At 39.3% G+C, this 18,727-nt stretch overlaps 1 protein-coding gene across 7 annotated transcripts in view; it reads left to right on the top strand.

Moving 5' to 3' along the window:
- ANKS1A (ankyrin repeat and sterile alpha motif domain containing 1A) overlaps positions 1-18,727 on the top strand; it is a 253,183-nt gene that overhangs the window by 153,348 nt on the left and 81,108 nt on the right. For all 7 annotated transcript variants that reach the window (XM_077161540.1, XM_077161539.1, XM_077161541.1 and 4 more), the window contains one exon: positions 7,744-8,333. In XM_077161540.1, the coding sequence (XP_077017655.1) occupies positions 7,744-8,333 (590 nt within the window). The remainder of the gene's footprint in view (positions 1-7,743; positions 8,334-18,727) is intronic.

Consider the following 18,727-nt stretch of genomic DNA (forward strand, 5'->3'; position numbering starts at 1 on the left):
TGTTGATGGAAAAGTGAAATGGTACAGCCAGCCTGGAAGACAATTGGCAGTTCCTCAGGAAGCTAAATATAGAATTACTGTATGACCCAGCGATCCCTAACTACTACTAGATATGTACTCAGAAGTATTGAAAGCAGGGGCTCAAAGAGATATTTGCACTCTGATGTTCATAGCAGCATTATTCACAATTGCCAAAAGATGCAAGCAACCCAAGTATCTATCAAGTAATGACTGGATAAACAAAATGTGGTTTATGCACACAATGGAATATTACTCAGCTGTAGAAAGGTATGAAGTCCTGATTCATGTGACAACATGGATGATCTTGAAGACATTATGCTGAGTGATATAAGCCAGACACAAAAAGGGCAAATGTTGTATGATTTCAGTGATATGAACTAATTAATGTATATTAAGCATACTCATAGAGTTAGAATCTTGATTACAGGTTGCCAGGGGATAGATTGGGTACAGAGAGTAGGAAGCTGATGCTTAATTTGTACAGAATTTCTATTTATAGGTTGATTATAAAGGTTTGGAAAGGGATGGTAGTGATGGTAGCACATTATTGTGAGTGTAATTAACAGCACTGAATTATGTAGCTGAAAGGGGAAGTTGTGAGTTGTGTATATTACTAGAATGAAAGTTAGAAGATAAATGTAGGACTGTATAACACAGTGAACCCTGTTGTGGACGATGGACTGGGGTTAATAGTACAAGTGTAAGAATGTTCTTTCATGGAATGTAACAAACATATGCCAGTAATGCAAGGTGTTAATAACAGGTGAATATATGGGAAACAAATACACCTAATGTAAACTCAAACTGTGGACTATAGTTAATAGTACTATTTTAATAGTCTTTCATCAATTGTAACAAAGGTACCACACTACCATTATGGGGTATATGGGGAATGCTGTATTTTTTTACAGGACTTTTCTATAAACCTATAACTTCTCTAATTAAATGAATAATAATATATTTTTAAAATTTTATGCTAAGTGAAAGAAACTAGACACAAAGCAATACATATTGTATGATTCCATTTATATAAAATGTAAATATAATGTCTGATTCCATTTATATAAAAAATTTAAATAAATATGTGGAGACAGTAATAGATGAGTGGCTATGTCAGGCTAGAGAAGAATAGAGGGTTTGAGGAGGTGACTGCTAAGGATTATGAGTTTTTTTATTTTGGAGTAACAAAAATGGTTATAAAATCGATTGTGGTGATGAATGCCCAACTGAATATACTAAGTCATTGATTGTATGTACACTTTGGATGGATTGTATGGTGTGTGACTATATCTCAATAAAATTGCTTTAAGAAGAAAAGACGGGAATTGCTTTACTGGCTTGAGTGATTGCTCCTGATTATCAAGGGAAAGTAGAACTACTACCACCACCACCACCACCACTACTACTACACAGTGGAGGTAGAGAAGAGCTTGTCTGGAATGTAAGAGGTCCCTTAGGATGGCTCTTAGAACTACTATGCCCTGTGATTAGTCAGTGGAAAACTGCAACAACCCACTTCAGGTAGGACTACCGATGCTCTTAAAATTTCAGGAATGAAGGTTTGGGTCACCCCACCAAGTAAAGAACCACCACCAGCTGAGGTGCTTGCGGAGGGTAAAGGGAATATAAAATGGGTAGTGGAAACAGATAGTTGTAAATGTGAGGTATGACCACGTGACTAGTTACAGAAACAAAGACTATAATATTTACGAGCATTCCTTCCTTGTTTAGTTATCAGTATGTTTGTATTTATACATAAAGCAGATACCTTTGTTTTCTTCCCGTCTTCCCAGTTGTTTGGTCAGGCTAGCACTGACCAATTGCTATGAATCTGCGGCTGATTACACCTGTAGTCAACAAAGGAGATTGCCTTCAGCAGTGAGAGAAGTGTCATCCAATCAGTTGAAGGCCTTAAAGGGAGAACTAATGGCTTCAGTAGTCAGATGGAATTTCTATCTCTACTTCAGCCAACCCGCTTCTCCTGGGGAATTCATTGAAACTTTCATCAGATTTCACGGCTTGCAACCTACCCTGTGGAATTAGGACTTGACAGTTCCCATAGTCATATGAGCCAGTTCCTGTAACAAATCTCACAATATTTATATATTTTTTAAAATTCCAAAATTACAGATACTGAGGCCCAGAGAAGTTAGGTAACTTGTTTAAGGTCTGGCTCTTGACCAGTGCATTCTATTGTTAACACTTTGTCCCTAACAGACCTGATTTATCCTGACTTTATAGAAGTTAGGGACCACTGATAGATCTTTTCTCACCTGTTGATTTGCCAGGGAATCTAGCTTAACCTTGGATATAGTTTTTTTTGTTTGTTGTTTGTTTTAAATAGGACCTTATTAAGATTATGAAGTTCTTAGATCTTGAGAAGCTTTTCAGATATTGAGATGTCTTTCCTAGGGACTTTCCTGTGTAGATTGTATAATCGTAAGAATCACATCCTTTTCCATGGTTTCTTAAATGCTATAAAATATTGAAGGATCATGTTTTCTGTAAAGATAGTATGACGTGCAGAAATTCTTCTTATCCATATATTTTCTTCTTCCATAAATATCCATTCCTTCTCCTGCCCATTTTCTTTCCCCTGGCATCTGTTTGATACTGAGCTCTTGGCATTTGTCTCTCTTTCTTCATTGATGGCCAACATGAATGGCTGGCTCTTTGACAGGGCCTCCATCGTCACTCCCACAGCAGGAGTCAGAACATTCTTTGGGGCCTGTGCTCTGATATACACCCCGGCAGCGTGAGCCAGCCTGGCTCCCAGTTCTGGGCTATAGTGTTTTACTTTTGTTGTTGTTGTTGTTGGGTCTTTCCCATCCCAAAGAAAAACTGTTAAATAAGAATCTGGAAGCTAATGCAAAAGAATAAGAGCCTGTGCTCCTTAGGAAATGCACTAACCAAAGTAAAAATATTATGCCAAGAAAAAATCTTTCCCTTTAGACTCACACAGAAATTGAAGTTTAAAATATGGATATCATCCTTTACCCAGTTTTCTGATATACCTTAGTCCTATCCAGATCAGCTTCATTCATATCTCTATTCAATGTCTGATCACTTTTTCAACTTTTTGAATACTTCCTGTATGGGGTACTGCTGACTTTCATAGCTTCAGAGCTCTAACTCTGAGTTTCAGGTGTCACATAAATACCCGAAGTTTCTGGGAAAGACCATGTTAAGAAAATAGTATATATATTCTTAATTCACGTAAATATTTTTTTTTCTTCACACACATACATTCTATACATGATGCACGGACAACAGCTCACAATACTACCACACAGCTGCACATACATCAATGATCATCATCTAGAACGTTTGCATCGCTCCAGAAAAAGAAACAGAAAGGAAAAAAAACTCATACGTACCATACCCCTTACCTCTCCCTTCCATTGACCACCAACATTTCCATCCACCCAATTTAATTTTACCCTTTGTCCCCCCCATCATTCATTCATTCTGTCCATACCCCGGACAAAAGGAGCAACAGACACAGGCCTTCACAGTCCCACAGCCACACTGCACATCTTTATACAGTCGTCTTCAAGAATAAAGGCCACTGCCTCTCTCTCCAGCCAACACGAGGAGCAGTCTCGCCACCCTCCCCCTCTCTGCGTGGGACATAACTCCCAGGGGTGTGGACCTTCCTGGCAACGTGGGACAGAGATCCTGGAATGAGCTGAGACTCAGCATCAAGGGATTGAGAAAAACCCTAGAATGAGCTGAGACTTAACATCAAGGGATTGAGAGAACCTTCTCGACCAAAAGGGGGAAGAGTGAAATGAGACTAAGTGTCAATGGCTGAGAGATTCCAGACAGAGTGGAGAGGTTATCCTGGAGGTTATTCTTACGCATTAAGTAGATATCACCTTGTTGTTCAAGATGTAGTGGAGAGGCTGGAGGGAACTGCCTGAAAATGTAGAACTGTGTTCCAGTAGCCATGTTTCTTGATGATGATTGAACAATGATATAGCTTTCACAATGTGACTCTGTGATTGTGAAAACCTTGTGTCTCATGCTCCCTTTATCTACCATATCAACAGATGAGTAGAACATATGGAATAAAAATAAATAATAGGGGGAACAAATGTTAAAATAAATTCAGTTTGAAATGCTAGTGATAGATGAGGGTGAGGGGTAAGGGGTATGGTATGTATAATCTTTTTTTTTCTGTTATCGTTTTATTTCTTTTTCTGTTGTCTTTTTATTTCTTTTTCTAAATCGATGCAAATGTTCTAAGAAATGATGAATATGCAACTATGTGATGATTTTAAGAATTACTGATTGTATATGTAGAATGGACTGATACGTTAATGTTTTTGTGTTAATTTTTTAATTAATAAATAAAAAAATAAAATAAATGAATGTAAAAAAATAATAAAGGCCACTGGAAATGTTCTAAGAAATGATGAATATGCAACTAAGTGATGATATTGTGAATTACTGATCATATATGTTGATGTTTTATTTGGTTTCTTAATTTTTAAATTAATAAATAAATTTAAAAAAAAGAATAAAGGTCACTGGAACACACAAACACACAAAATAAAAATAAAGAGCCTGTGCTCCTGTTACCAAAGTCTTCTTCTTACATTGAAGTGCAGACAGAGGGATATTGTACCTTGGCCTCTTTAGGCGAGGATCTGTAGGAAGTTGGCCATTAGAATAGTCCTAGAGGTGGCAGATTTTGGTTGACTCTCTCCATCAGTGTCTCCTATGAAGTACTGTTGGCCTGAACCACTATAAGATGGTCATGTTTCATCTCTGTGGTTTTACGACATGACAGCTTTGTTCTGGCTGCCAGTTGTCATGTGTGATATTCATAGCAATGAAGTCATAGTTTCCTGGGGTCTGAGTTAAACTGTATGGAACTCCTGTGAACTTAGTATTGCCTCTTCCCTTGAGAAATTATTCAAGATGGTTCAGGGCTTGTTCAGTGCTCTGGACCTGACCTTTGGGGTTAGGGTTTGTGAGTTGGGAGTGTCAAAGTCCTGAAGCAGTCAAGTGTAGAGGAAGAAGATGCCAGAGTTCATACTTCTGGTCTCCTGTGAATAAATAATAAGAGCCATAAAGTGGAGCTAATTGGCTGCACCCTCTGCAGCCTCAGCAGACTTGTCAAAAACTGAACAGACTATGGAGACTGAACCACTCTTTTTTAGAGGGTGGTGTGAATGGGACTGTCTCTCTCTCTCTCTGCTCAGGCCCCAGGGAGACAGGCTCATAGGGAAGGCTGGTTGTTGGGATCCTTCCATAAAGACTGTCTTGAAAGAAACAGCATTGTGAGATACTAACATTATACACAGGCAGCGAAGACTGTTGTTTTTACTTAGACTTTTTATTTTGAAATAACTTCAAACTTACAGGATGGTTGCATATACAATACAAAACTCATATAGAGAACTCCATCACCACCACCCCCCAAAGATATCCAGATCTACCAATATTTCCATTCTGCCACATCTGCCATATCATTCTATCTGTCCATCTGTCTGTCGATCTAACTATCATCCATCTGTTTTCTAAACATTTGAGAACATCATGCTCCTTGAACACATAATACTTTCATGTATATTTCCTAAGAACAAGGATATTCACTTATGTAACCACCTTACATTAACATTGATATGAAGCTAACAGTCTATATTCCAGTTTTTTATAGGTCCCAATAATGTCCTTTTAAGCTTTTTCTCCTCCATTATTAGATCCAGATCATGATAATGTATTGGATTTAATTGTCACTGTCTCTTTGGTTACACTTTTTTTTTTTAATTGTGGGAACATATGTACAACAGAAACTTTCCCATCACAGCCACTCCCGAGCACACCATTCAGTGGGATTAATAGCATTCACAGTGTGGCACCATCCTCACCACTATCAAAATTTCCCATCACCCCAAACAAACTTATACTCATGCATTAATTCTGTATTCCCCCTTGCCCCATAACCTGTACTCTACTTTCTTTCTCTCTGAATTTGTATATTCTAGCTATTTCATATATATGGAATCATACAATATCTATTACTTTGTGTCTGACTTATTTCATTCAACATGGTATCTTCAGGGTTCACCCACATAGTGGCATAGAGGCTATGTTTTAGTACGTTATCTTTAGGAAGTGCTACTCATTTTATATCCTTCCTTACAAAATTATCTTTCTCAATTACAGAACTAAACTTTAAGAAGAGGCTTTGGGACTGTAGGGGTGCTAACAAGGGAGAGATGGTGCTATACAGACAGCAGGAGGAGAAATATGCAGGCAGGTCTCTGCAGAACCCCCAAAAGGGGAAAAGTTTGATATGGTATGGTAGAGAGTTGTATTCTCACCACTATCATAACATAAAAGGAATTTTAAGATCATGCAGTCTAGCCCACTTATATTAGAAACTGAACCCAGCAAGATGAGATCACTGCCAAGTGCCACACCTAGAGAGCAGCATGGTCGGGACCAGAACCAGGTGTTCACATTCCTAGGCTAAAGTTCCCCCCACCCCCAACCCCTTGAACTAACCACAAAGTTCTATGGGCCTTAGATTTCTCATTTTTATAAAAATAGTTGACCTTAACCCATTTGGTTCTAAGCTCTGATTTCATGGATCGTTCATGCATATTAACTTTGGAATGTGAGCCAGTACTAGACAGTGCTGTTATCTGCCCTGATGATGTGGGTTAAAATCTTTAATGGGAATGAGTTCATGCAAGGGGAAGCCCTTGGGTGTCACAATGTAGTGTTGATGTTGGACTCTGTTTTGGTCAATTATTTATGCTGTTTCAGGGCAGAGGTATTTGATATCTTAGATGACTCTACAGTAGTAGTTGGCTTTATGAGTGTCAGATTTCTAGGATATTCAGGAGATCTTGAGAGAACCACAAATGTCTCCTGGCACTGACAAATTAGACATTTTGTTTTCAATGAATCAATTTAAGATTAAATTAAAAAAATATATGAGCAGCTGAGAGACTTTGGAATGAGTGAGATGTTCACTTTCTCAAAAAAGAAAGAAAGAAAGAAAAACATAAAGAAAATCTGTGCTCCCTGAGGAAGGATGAGGCGTGGAACTCTGAATTTCCCCCTCTGAGGAAGGAAGCAGTTATTTCTCTGATTTGTTTTGTACTTTCAGTTAAGAAATTCCAGAAGTTGCAGGTTGTGGATCGTGACCTCCTTTTTTTTTTCCTCTGTTGCTGCTTGCCAAAGGAAGGGAGGGTGGGTGGCTCTAAATAACACTTTGGCCTTTATGGAAATGTATCAGATGTTCCAAGAGTGAGTCTCACTTGCTTGTTTGCTCGCTGGTGCACGCTGTCTCTCTCTCATTCTCTTTCACTTTTACTCCATGTTCACTCACTCTCTCCTCACTTGTGTCCTTTCCGTAGGATATAGTTAGCACTTCTCTTCGCCTTATATAGCAAGATCTGGTCGTTAACGTTAACAGAAATCTAACAACAGGGAAGGCTGCCAGATAGCATTAATCAGGCCAGTGTTTGGAATTTCATAAATGCCCCGACTTTGGGTACAAATTGAACATTAAGAACAATACGAAACTGTTTTCTTCCTTCCTCTCCTCCTTCTCTCCCTCACTCCCTCCCCAGCCTGTCCAGCTTCTCTCTCTTTCTCTATTTTTAAGCTCCTCTGCTCTGCCTTACACTTGCTGCATTGGAATTTTGTTGATTTTTGACACATTTAATTTTTTATTTCTGTCTCTCTGTCCACTACAAGACCACAGGCAGAGCAGCAGCAGCCGGAGCCAGGACTCTGTGGAGGGGCAGGACGGGCAGGTCCCAGAGCAGTTCTCAGGTCTCCTCCACGGCTCCTCCCCGGTGTGTGAAGTGGGGCAGGACCCTTTCCAGCTGCTCTCTGCCACTGGAGAAAGGAATCCAGAAGCGTCCCCCAAACAGGGCGCTTGCCACGAGGCCAGCATGCAGCTAGAGGAGACGGGTGTGCACACTCCTGGAACCTCCCAGACCAGTACCCTGGACCAGAGTAAGAGAGTGGGCTACTCAGCAGGCCTGCCCACCACCAACAACCAGACGCGCCCCAAAACTTTGACTCGTACAGCATCTCCACACCCTGGTGGTGCTGAGGAAGAAGGAGACCAGAGCGGGGCCAGAAGTCGTGTCCCTCCTACCAGCAAACCCAAAGCTGAACTCAAACTCAGCCGCAGCTTGTCCAAGTCTGACTCTGATCTCCTAACCTGCTCACCCACGGAGGACGCTACAATGGGGAGCCGGAGCGAGTCCTTGTCCAACTGCAGCCTTGGGAAGAAGAGGCTGGAGAAGTCACCCTCCTTTGCCTCAGAGTGGGATGAGGTAAGGCTGACATGATATCACAGAGAGCTGGGCTGGCTGCGGACTTCCAGTGTCCGCATCTGGGCTAGGGTTGCCCAGGCCTTTCCTCTGTGACTGGTGTGTTTCAGACAACCATGAGGTTGGGCAAGACCCAAGCATCCAGGGTAGGGGATCTTCCTGCCTGGATTACAGAGGACAGATCCATTAATGGTTAAACTTGAGGGTGGAGGCCCTAGCAGAGAAGAGCTAAGGGAGAGGCAGTTCCTGGAAGAGACATGCTGTTAGGAAATATTTGGATCCCATTAGCCCCACTGAGGGAGTTCTGCTCACCCTGAAGATGCTTAAGAGGACTTCCCATAAGTCCTTTGGGAGAAAGAAGGAAGGAAGACCCAGAGCTAGGTAGGAGGGGGGGACCTTTGAGAGAAGCTGATGAAAGGGAGGCAGAAGAGGGCTTTTCTGTTCCCCACTCCTCTGATTATTGTGTTCCCCTGAAAGACCAAATGCCTTTCCTAGTGAAAGTGTTTTGCCCATCCCACATTCCTGGCTTGGTAAGGCAGGCAGCTAGGTAGTTCAAGAAACAGAGAGATTAGGGAGGAGCAGGCATTTGGAATCTGAGACCCAGGTTCCTTTCATTGTTATAGAATGGTTAGAAATATGTACCCGAATATTTTTCAGTGACCTGTAATATGTCTTATTTATTAGGCAGAAGAATCTGTTCTCAAAGATTGGTAAACACCCAAGGCACGTTAAAGTGCCACCCTTACAAGCTTCTTGCTGGGAGGAAACTGCCTTTGAAGTGGACTGGGTCTGTCTCCCAGAAACATTTTCAAGAGATGAATTAAGCTCTCCAAGAGGAGAGGAAGAGTACAGCTGACACATCTATTCGAACAATCTGCAGACTGAATCCCCTTCCCAACTGTATTTGGGTTGCAGCTGCAAAGTTTTGTAAACCAAAGCAAGTCCTATTCCTAGTGTGGTAACAGGGTGGGGACAATTCCTCCAGCACAGTTATCTCCAGATAAAATGCGACTTAGAACTCTGTTTAGTCGGGGACCAAGGATCCTTGGCCAAAGCTTTCACTGGTTAGCAAACAGATTTCGTGAGCCTGTACTAAATGGCAGGTAGCATAAGGAAAATCAGATGTATGAGAAAGTTCCTCACCCCTAAGAGATTACACACAAGATTATGTGTGTTTGTAGGGATGTGTACTCTATATTTGTTTTTCAAAACAGTTTTGCTAAATTACAGTCAAGTATAGGATAAGGCAGTTTGAAAGCAAGATAAGACAGTAAGTGCACTATGCTCTGAAATGGCACCAGAGGTCAATAGGGAAAAGCCTCAGCATACAGGGAAGCAGGAGGTATACAGGGTGGGAATGAGGGACTTCAAGAAAGATCACAGAGAAATGGAATTGGATGTGATGTTGAACAAACAAATGCTTTGGTTTAAGCCAGGTCAAAGCTAGTGGGATGAAGAAAAGGACAAAGCAGGTAGAGAAAAGAGCCTGACCAAAGGCATGGAGTAGGGAAAGCTCAAGCCTTTTGGTTTCTATAAAGCACGGTGTTTGTACTGGGGAGAGTAAGAAATACAGGTAGAAAGTGAGATTGCTACCAGTAGTTGTACCAGTGAACATGCAGCTGAAAACATGAGTACTTGGATTTGCTAGGCAGTATCTCAGTATTCTTCAAATGTGCTAGAAGCTTTCTCCAAAAGTCAGGGACTGTCTCTATAATGGAAATAATGCAGGTGCCTCTTTAAGTGCTGCTACTCATTCTTTTCTCTTCTTCTGATCTATTTTCCTGTCTCTCAGGCTAAGTTTCTAAACCAGACTCATTACCTCTTCTTTATGGCTCCTTTTCTTGAGTATCCCCCCCACCCCAGAGGTCAGGAGTTCAGCATGGTTTTTCACAGTATATTCATGCTCTGCTAACATGCAGCATTGACACACAGATGTAGCAGCTCCACCATTTTCATCTGAAGAAATGTAATCACTGAGGCAGAGTCCAGTTAATTGAAGTTAGCCATTTAGGCTAATCAACCAATCGTCTCTTGGCATCTTAATGAGAGGAGTTCATGTGCTGGTATTTCCTGTGCAGGTAGAGATTACTGCACGTGGATACAGTGAACCCTGGAACCCTTCAAGGTCTAGGTGTCCTAGGGGGCCAGTTCTGCAGTGAGCCTGAGGCTAGCATTTGCACCAGAAGCACTAGCTACATTTTAAGTTGCAAAAAAATATGAAGGCAATTGAGGTCTTATTGGAAAGAATTCAGAAGACCTAACTTTGCTTGCATAGTAAACATTAGCAGATCCTTTATGTATAATCCTTAAACATTGTTTTGGTTTGCCTGGGTATCTCTCTCTAAAGAGAAACTTCAGAAGTTCCCCTCCCACCTTAATGATTCCCTTTAACTCAGAGCTTTGGCAGGCTGTCCTAGAACAAGGTATTAGTTAATGGCTTTCCCTATTCTACTGTGCTTGATGGCTGCTTTGCAGTATCCTGTGCTTGATGACTTTTTCGTTGTCATCATTAGATCCCTAGGAGATGGAGAAAGTGTCTTTGAAGGAACTTGGACCCACCTCAGTTCTGCAATGTGAGGCCTGGAGAGAGAGAGGAAAACTCTAGGGGCCTGGGTAGCCATAATCATAACATAAATGGAATTGTTGAGTCTACTAGGACACTCCTAGAAGGCAATGAAGAGGAGTGGTCAAGGAACAGACTCAAGAGGCAGCAGATCCAGCTTTGAGTCCTGGTTGTGCTATTTATTCCACTTTGGTGCATGGGTAACCTCATTAAGCCTGTGTTATTTTCCTTATTTGTAAAAGAGACAGTCATATCTGTTTTTCAGAGTTGTTTTGCCAGTTAGAAAATGTGTGTTTAGGTATTACTATTATTATTGTTCCTGGAGTTTTGGAGAATGGAAGCTGAGGCCTGTAGTGTCTTCAGACTTTTAGGAAGTCAAAGGTCTTTAGAAATACGGTCGGTCCTCTGGTGTCAAGTGGTGAGGAAGTGACTGTGGGAAGCAGCAGAATTCAAGCTCTTCAGTGAGTGATCCTCATGCAAGATCCTGCCCCACCCCAGAAACTAGAGCATGCCCAGCCTGGAAGTGTAGGGCAGGTGTCGCCCATTGTTCTTTGAGAAATTAATGAGCTTTCTGCCTAAATCCTGGGAGAAAAGACAGAGGAATCTGCAGCCCTCTCTGCTATTTAGTTTTCAGATGTATTCACCTAATGGCCAGAAGTGGCCACTTGATTGGTTGATTGTTGGGGACAATATTCCATAGTTCGGGAATGATATTCCATAATTTGGGAACATGCACAGCTGGTAGATTTGGGAGTAATTCTCTATTAAATACATACTGCTCTTTACTGTTAGTTAATGCATCCCTTGTTGAATTAGCCTGAACAAGATGATTTCTGAAAGTTAGCCTGATTAAGATAACCCTCTGAGATAGCATCCATTCATAACACTTGCATTCTCCTTTTTATCTATTAAATTTCTGGTAACAAAGATGAAATAGAGTTTGCCTTTAAGAGAGCACAGCCTAAGAGGAGCTCTAAATTCAAGCTTTGGTAGATATTTTCTGTTTTCCAATGAAGTCAATCATTCTTTGTTGTCTTAACAATCTCTGGGGCATTATAGAAGTTAAAATAAAACTGTACAGAAATAAAACTTCAGAAACATGTAGACCTCGGTCAGAGATTCTACGTCCCGAATGTCCATGATTTTCAGGGTGTCTGGAATCTTGGGTGGGAAAGAATCATCTGTTAATTTTCATTAATCTCTGTATGAAAGCTAGCATTTGGCACAACTATCAAAATAATAAATATGGACTATGGAATATTTTTTTAAAAACATATAGTGGGAAAATCACCTACACCCCATACACAGTTAACCTCTGTTCATATTTTGATATATATTAAAATATGAACTCAACCTCTGTTCATATTTTGATATATATTAAAATATGAACTCTTAGTATATTTACTGATTGATAATTTGCTTTTCTTACCTAATTACTGCATATCATGGCCACCTTACAATGGTGTCTTAATTTGCCAGAGAGCCTATCACAAATACCACAAAATGATTTTGGTTTAACAACAGGAATTTATTGGCTCATGGCTTTGAGGCTAGAAGTAGTCCACAATCAAGATGGTGACAAGGCTTCCTTTCTCCCACAGTCTGTGGCATTCTGGAACTGTTGCCAGCCATCCTTGGGGTTCTTTGTATTGTATCTACCACATCATGGTGTCTTCTTCTTTCTGGCTTCTATGATTTCCTTCCAGGTTCTCTTTCTAAGGGCTCCAGTAATATGGATTAAGACCCACCCAGATTCAGCTGGCAACACCTTAACTAAAAATTGCACCTTTAAAAGACCCTATTTGCAGTGGGTTCATACCCACAGTGACACAGTTTAAGAATATTGTTTGTTGGAATACATAATTTAATCTATCACTCATGGCACTGTCCATGAGATCTGGATCCAGACCTTTATTCTTAGTATTCTTTATACTCTATTGTATGGCTGTTTCTTGAGGTTGGTTGGTTTGTTGTTTAAATCATTCTCCATTGCATTCCATGCGGGAGACCCGGGTTCAATTCCCAGACCATGCACACACACACACACACCCCCCGCAAAAAAAAGATATATAAATCATTCTCCAATCACTAGATATTGTGCAGGGTATTTTCTGTCCGCCCTACAGATTTACTCCCTGCCGTCTCTTCCTGCCTGTGAGCCCAAAGCTGCCCTATGTGGGTCGCATCAGCGGGCCAAGGTATTCTTGGATTGCTCATGTCCCTCTACTGAAGGCCAACACTCTGAGAGGTGGCCTTCTCCCAAAAGCTGCTTTCCCTGGGTTCTGTAACCATTCCAGCCCCTTGACACTTCGGGCCTGGGCTTCTGGCTGTGACTAGCTTTCCGGTACTTCACCGTTCCAGGTTGCTCTCCTTCAACCCTACCCAAACCTGTGTATATATTCCCATTATTAAGCTCCTTCAGTTGCCAAGTTTGTGCCTTATTTTTCCGGTTGGGACCCTGAGTGATACAACATTTTTAGTACTGTTTTGATTGATTCTAAGCAAGTATAGAGGCTGTAACCTGGAGCACTAAACATGGTTCATTTGCAAATGAACCAGAAGGCTTGGATGTTCAGGGTGCTGGGAAACAGGAGAAATTCGTCATTTAACTAGTAAACTTTCCCACTTCCAACTGCAGGAAACAGACCTGTTCTCCCTCCTACTAAATTGGCAGTGTTGTCAGCATTTCAGTCGTGTTACTTCTGTATTAGAATCATTTAAATGTACTTTCATCCTTTGTCTCCTGCTCTGTATGATGCACCCATGGGCACACATGTACATAGGAGCTACAATTAAAGCCTGAAATATAAGTACCTTGTAAGAAAAGCAAATGTAACTTTCTGGTTAGATTGTGGTGTGATGTAGAAGTCTGTGGGGTCAGATAGGTCTTTCACATACCTTCTTTGAATGGAAATGAAAATTACAGAAGAGAAAACCACAGACGATGGCTTGTCTACATAGCATAAACATTTGGGTCATTTAACACTTGGCTAAAGGCTTAAGTGATAAATTTGTGGGGTTTTAAATTAAATTTAAAAAAATTTGTTTTATTGGAGAAGTTGTAGATTGACAGAAAAAAAAATGCAGAAAATATAGTTCCCACATAGTGCCCCCCTCCATTATTAATACTTCACATTAGTGTGATACCTTTATTACAATTGATGAAACTGTATTATGATTATACTATAACTATAGTCCATAGTTTACATTAGGGTTCACTGTGTTGGACAGTTTTACGTATTTGTTTTTTAATTTTTATTCTAGTAACATAAATACAACCTAAAATTTCCCTTTTTAACCACATTCAAATATACAATTCAGTGGTCCAAGTTACAGTCACAATGTTGGGCTACCATCCATTACCAAAACATTTCCATCACCACAATCAGAAACTCTATACCAATTAAGCATTAAATCCCCATCACCCTACCCCTACCCTGGACTTAGGTAACCTGTATTCTAGTTTCTGACTCTATAAATTAGCTCATTCTAATTATTTCCTATTGGTGGATGTCATGCAATATTTGTCCTTTTGTATCTGGCTTATTTCACTCAACGTTATGTCTTCAAGTTTCATCCATATTGTTGCGTGTATCAGAATTTCATTCCTTTTTACAGCTGAATAGTATTCCATTGTATGGATATATTGCATTTTGTTTATCTGTTCATCAGTTGAAAGGCACTTGGGTTGCTTCCATCTTTTGGCAGTTGGTGAATAATGCCTCTATGATCAGTCTGCAAATAAGTACCTGCTATCTTTAGGGTATCTACCTGGAAGTGGGATTGTTAAACCATATAATTCTGTACTTTTCGAGGAATTGCCATACAGTTGTACCGTTTTATATTTCCACCAACAATGCACAAAGTTTCTATTTCTCCATATCCTCTCCAACATTTGTTATTTTCAGGTTTGTTTTTTTTTTATAGTAGCCATTCTACTTGTTGTGAAGTGGTATGACATTGTGGGTTTGATTTGCTTTTCCCTGATGGCTAATCATATTGACCATCTTTTATATGCTTATTGACCATTTACATATCTTCTTTGGAGAAATGTCTGTTCAAGTCTTTTGCCTATGTTTTAATCGAGTTTGTCTTTTGTCATTGAGTTGTGGGATCAACTTTATATATCTAGATAGTTTGAATGGGGGTTTCCAAATATTTTCTCCCGTTCTGTAGTGGTTTTTTTTACTTTCTTGATAAAGTCCTTTGATGCAAAAAAGTTTCTGATTTTGATGAAGTTCCAATTATCTATTTTTTTTCTTCTCCTGTTCATGCTTTTGGTATAAAGTCTAAGAAATCATTGCTTGGCACAAGGTCCTAAAGATGCTTCCCCTTGTTTTCTTCTAGGAGTTTTTAAATTTTTGTTCTTTTATTTAGGCCTGTCATCCATTTTGACTTGATTTTTGTATATGGTATGAAATAGGGGTCATCCTTCATTCTTTTTTTTTTTATTAATAAAAATAAATAAATAAATTAACACAACATTTAGAAATCATTCCATTCTACATATGCAATCAGTAATTCTTAATATCATCACATAGATGTATGATCATCATTTCTTAGTACATTTGCATCGATTTAGGAAAAGAACTAGCAAAACAACAGAAAAAGATATAGAATGTTAATATAGAGAAAAAATAAAAATAATAATAAAAAATAAAAATATATATATATATAAAAAGGAAAAAGAAAAAAAACAAGACACAAACAAACAAACAAAAAACTATAGCTCAGATGCAGCTTTTTTCAGTGTTTTAACATAATTACATTACAATTAGGTATTATTGTGCTGTCCATTTTTGAGTTTTTGTGTCTAGTCCTGTTGCACAGTCTGTATCCCTTCAGCACCAATTACCCATTATCTTACCCTGTTTCTAACTCCTGCTGGTCTCTGTTACCAATGACATATTCCAAGTTTATTCTCAAATGTCGGTTCACATCAGTGGGACCATACAGTATTTGTCCTTTAGTTTTTGGCTAGACTCACTCAGCATAATGTTCTCTAGGTCCATCCATGTTATTACATGCTTCATAAGTTTATTCTGTCTTAAAGCTGCATAATATTCCATCGTATGTATATACCACAGTTTGTTTAGCCACTCGTCTGTTGATGGACATTTTGGCTGTTTCCATCTCTTTGCAATTGGAAATAATGCTGCTATAAACATTGGTGTGCAAATGTCCGTTTGTGTCTTTGCCCTTAAGTCCTTTGAGTAGATACCTAGCAAAGGTATTGCTGGGTCGTATGGCAATTCTATATTCAGTTTTTTGAGGAACCGCCAAACTGCCTTCCACAGTGGTTGCACCATTTGACATTCCCACCAACAGTGGATAAGTGTGCCTCTTTCTCCGCATCCTCTCCAGTACTTGTCATTTTCTGTTTTGTTGATAATGGCCATTCTGGTGGGTGTGAGATGATATCTCATTGTGGTTTTGATTTGCATTTCTCTAATGGCCAGGGACATTGAGCATCTCTTCATGTGCCTTTTGGCCATTTGTATTTCCTCTTCTGAGAAGTGTCTGTTCAAGTCTTTTTCCCATTTTGTAATTGGATTGGCTGTCTTTTTGTTGTTGAGTTGAACAATCTCTTTATAAATTCTGGATACTAGACCTTTATCTGATATGTCGTTTCCAAATATTGTCTCCCATTGTGTAGGCTGTCTTTCTACTTTCTTGATGAAGTTCTTTGATGCAAAAAAGTGTTTAATTTTGAGGAGTACCCATTTATTTATTTCTTTCTTCAGTGCTCTTGCTTTAGGTTTAAGGTCCATAAAACCGCCTCCAATTGTAAGCTTCATAAGATATCTCCCTACATTTTCCTCTAACTGTTTTATGGTCTTAGACCTAATGTTTAGATCTTTGATCCATTTTGAGTTAACTTTTGTATAGGGTGTGAGATACGGGTCCTCTTTCATTCTTCTGCATATGGATATCCAGTTCTCTAGGCACCATTTATTGAAGAGACTGTTCTGTCCCAGGTGACTTGCCTTGACTGCCTTATCACAGATCAAATGTCCATAGATGAGAGGGTCTATATCTGAGCACTCTATTCGATTCCATTGGTCGATATATCTATCTTTATGCCAATACCATGCTGTTTTGACCACTGTGGCTTCATAATATGCCTTAAAGTTCAGCAGCGTGAGACCTCCAGCTTCAGTTTTTTTCCCTCAAGATACTTTTAGCAATTCGGGGCACCCTGCCCTTCCAGATAAATTTGCTTATTGGTTTTTCTATTTCTGAAAAATAAGTTGCTGGGATTTGAATTGGTATTGCATTGAATCTGTAAATCAATTTAGGTAGGATTGACATCTTAACTATATTTAGTCTTCCAATCCATGACCACGGTATGCCCTTCCATCTATTTAGGTCTTCTGTGATTTCTTTAACAGTTTTTTGTAGTTTCCTTTGTATAGGTTTTTTGTCTCTTTACTTAAATTTATTCCTAGGTATTTTATTCTTTTAGTTGCAATTGTAAATGGAATTTGTTTCTTGATTTCCCCCTCAGCTTGTTCATTGCTCATGTATAGAAATGCTACAGATTTTTGAGTGTTGATCTTGTAACCTGCTACTTTGCTGTACTCATTTATTAGCTCTAGTAGTTTTGTTGTGGATTTATCCAGGTTTTTGACATAAAGTATCATATCGTCTGCAAACAGTGATAGTTTTACTTCTTCCTTTCCAATTTTGATGCCTTGTATTTCTTTTTCTTGTCTAATTCCTCTGGCTAGAACCTCCAACATGATGTTGAATAATAGTGGTGATAATGGACATCCTTGTCTTGTTCCTGATCTTAGGGGAAAAGTTTTCAATTTTTCCCTATTGAGGATGATATTAGCTGTGGGTTTTTCATATATTCCCTCTATCATTTTAAGGAAGTTTCCTTGTATTCCTATCTTTTGAAGTGTTTTCAACAGGAAAGGATGTTGAATCTTGTCAAATGCCTTCTCTGCATCAATTGAGATGATCATGTGATTTTTCTGCTTTGATTTGTTGATATGGTGTATTACATTAATTGATTTTCTTATGTTGAACCATCCTTGCATACCTGGGATGAATCCTACTTGGTCATGATGTATAATTCTTTTAATGTGTTGCTGGATTCGATTAGCTAGAATTTTGTTGAGGATTTTTGCATCTATATTCATTAGAGAGATTGGTCTGTAGTTTTCTTTTTTTGTAATATCTTTGCCTGGTTTTGGTATGAGGGTGATGTTGGCGTCATAGAATGAATTAGGTAGTTTTCCCGCCACTTCGATTTTTTTGAAGAGTTTGAGGAGAGTTGGTACTAATTCTTTCTGGAATGTTCGGTAGAATTCACATGTGAAACCGTCTGGTCCTGGACTTTTCTTTTTGGAAAGCTTTTGAATGACTGATTCAATATGTTTACTTGTGATTGGTTTGTTGAGGTCATCTATTTCTACTTGAGTCAAAGTTGGTTGTTCATGTGTTTCCAGGAACCCACCCATTTCATCTAAATTGTTGTATTTATTAGCGTAAAGTTGTGCATAGTATCCTGTTATTACCTCCTTTATTTCTGTGAGGTCAGTGGTTATGTCTCCTCTTCCATTTCTGATCTTATTTATTTGCATCCTCTCTCTTCTTCTTTTTGTCAATCTTGCTAAGGGCCCATCAATCTTATTGATTTTCTCATAGAACCAACTTCTGGTCTTATTGATTTTCTCTATTGTTTTCATGTTTTCAATTTCATTTATTTCTGCTCTAATCTTTGTTATTTCTTTCCTTTTGCTTGCTTTGGGATTCGTTTGCTGTTCTTTCTCCAGTTCTTCCAAGTGGACAGTTAATTCCTGCATTTTTGCCTTTTCTTCTTTAC

The sequence above is a fragment of the Tamandua tetradactyla genome, chromosome 5 (genome assembly GCF_023851605.1).
Source record: "Tamandua tetradactyla isolate mTamTet1 chromosome 5, mTamTet1.pri, whole genome shotgun sequence".
Lineage (NCBI taxonomy): Eukaryota > Metazoa > Chordata > Mammalia > Pilosa > Myrmecophagidae > Tamandua > Tamandua tetradactyla.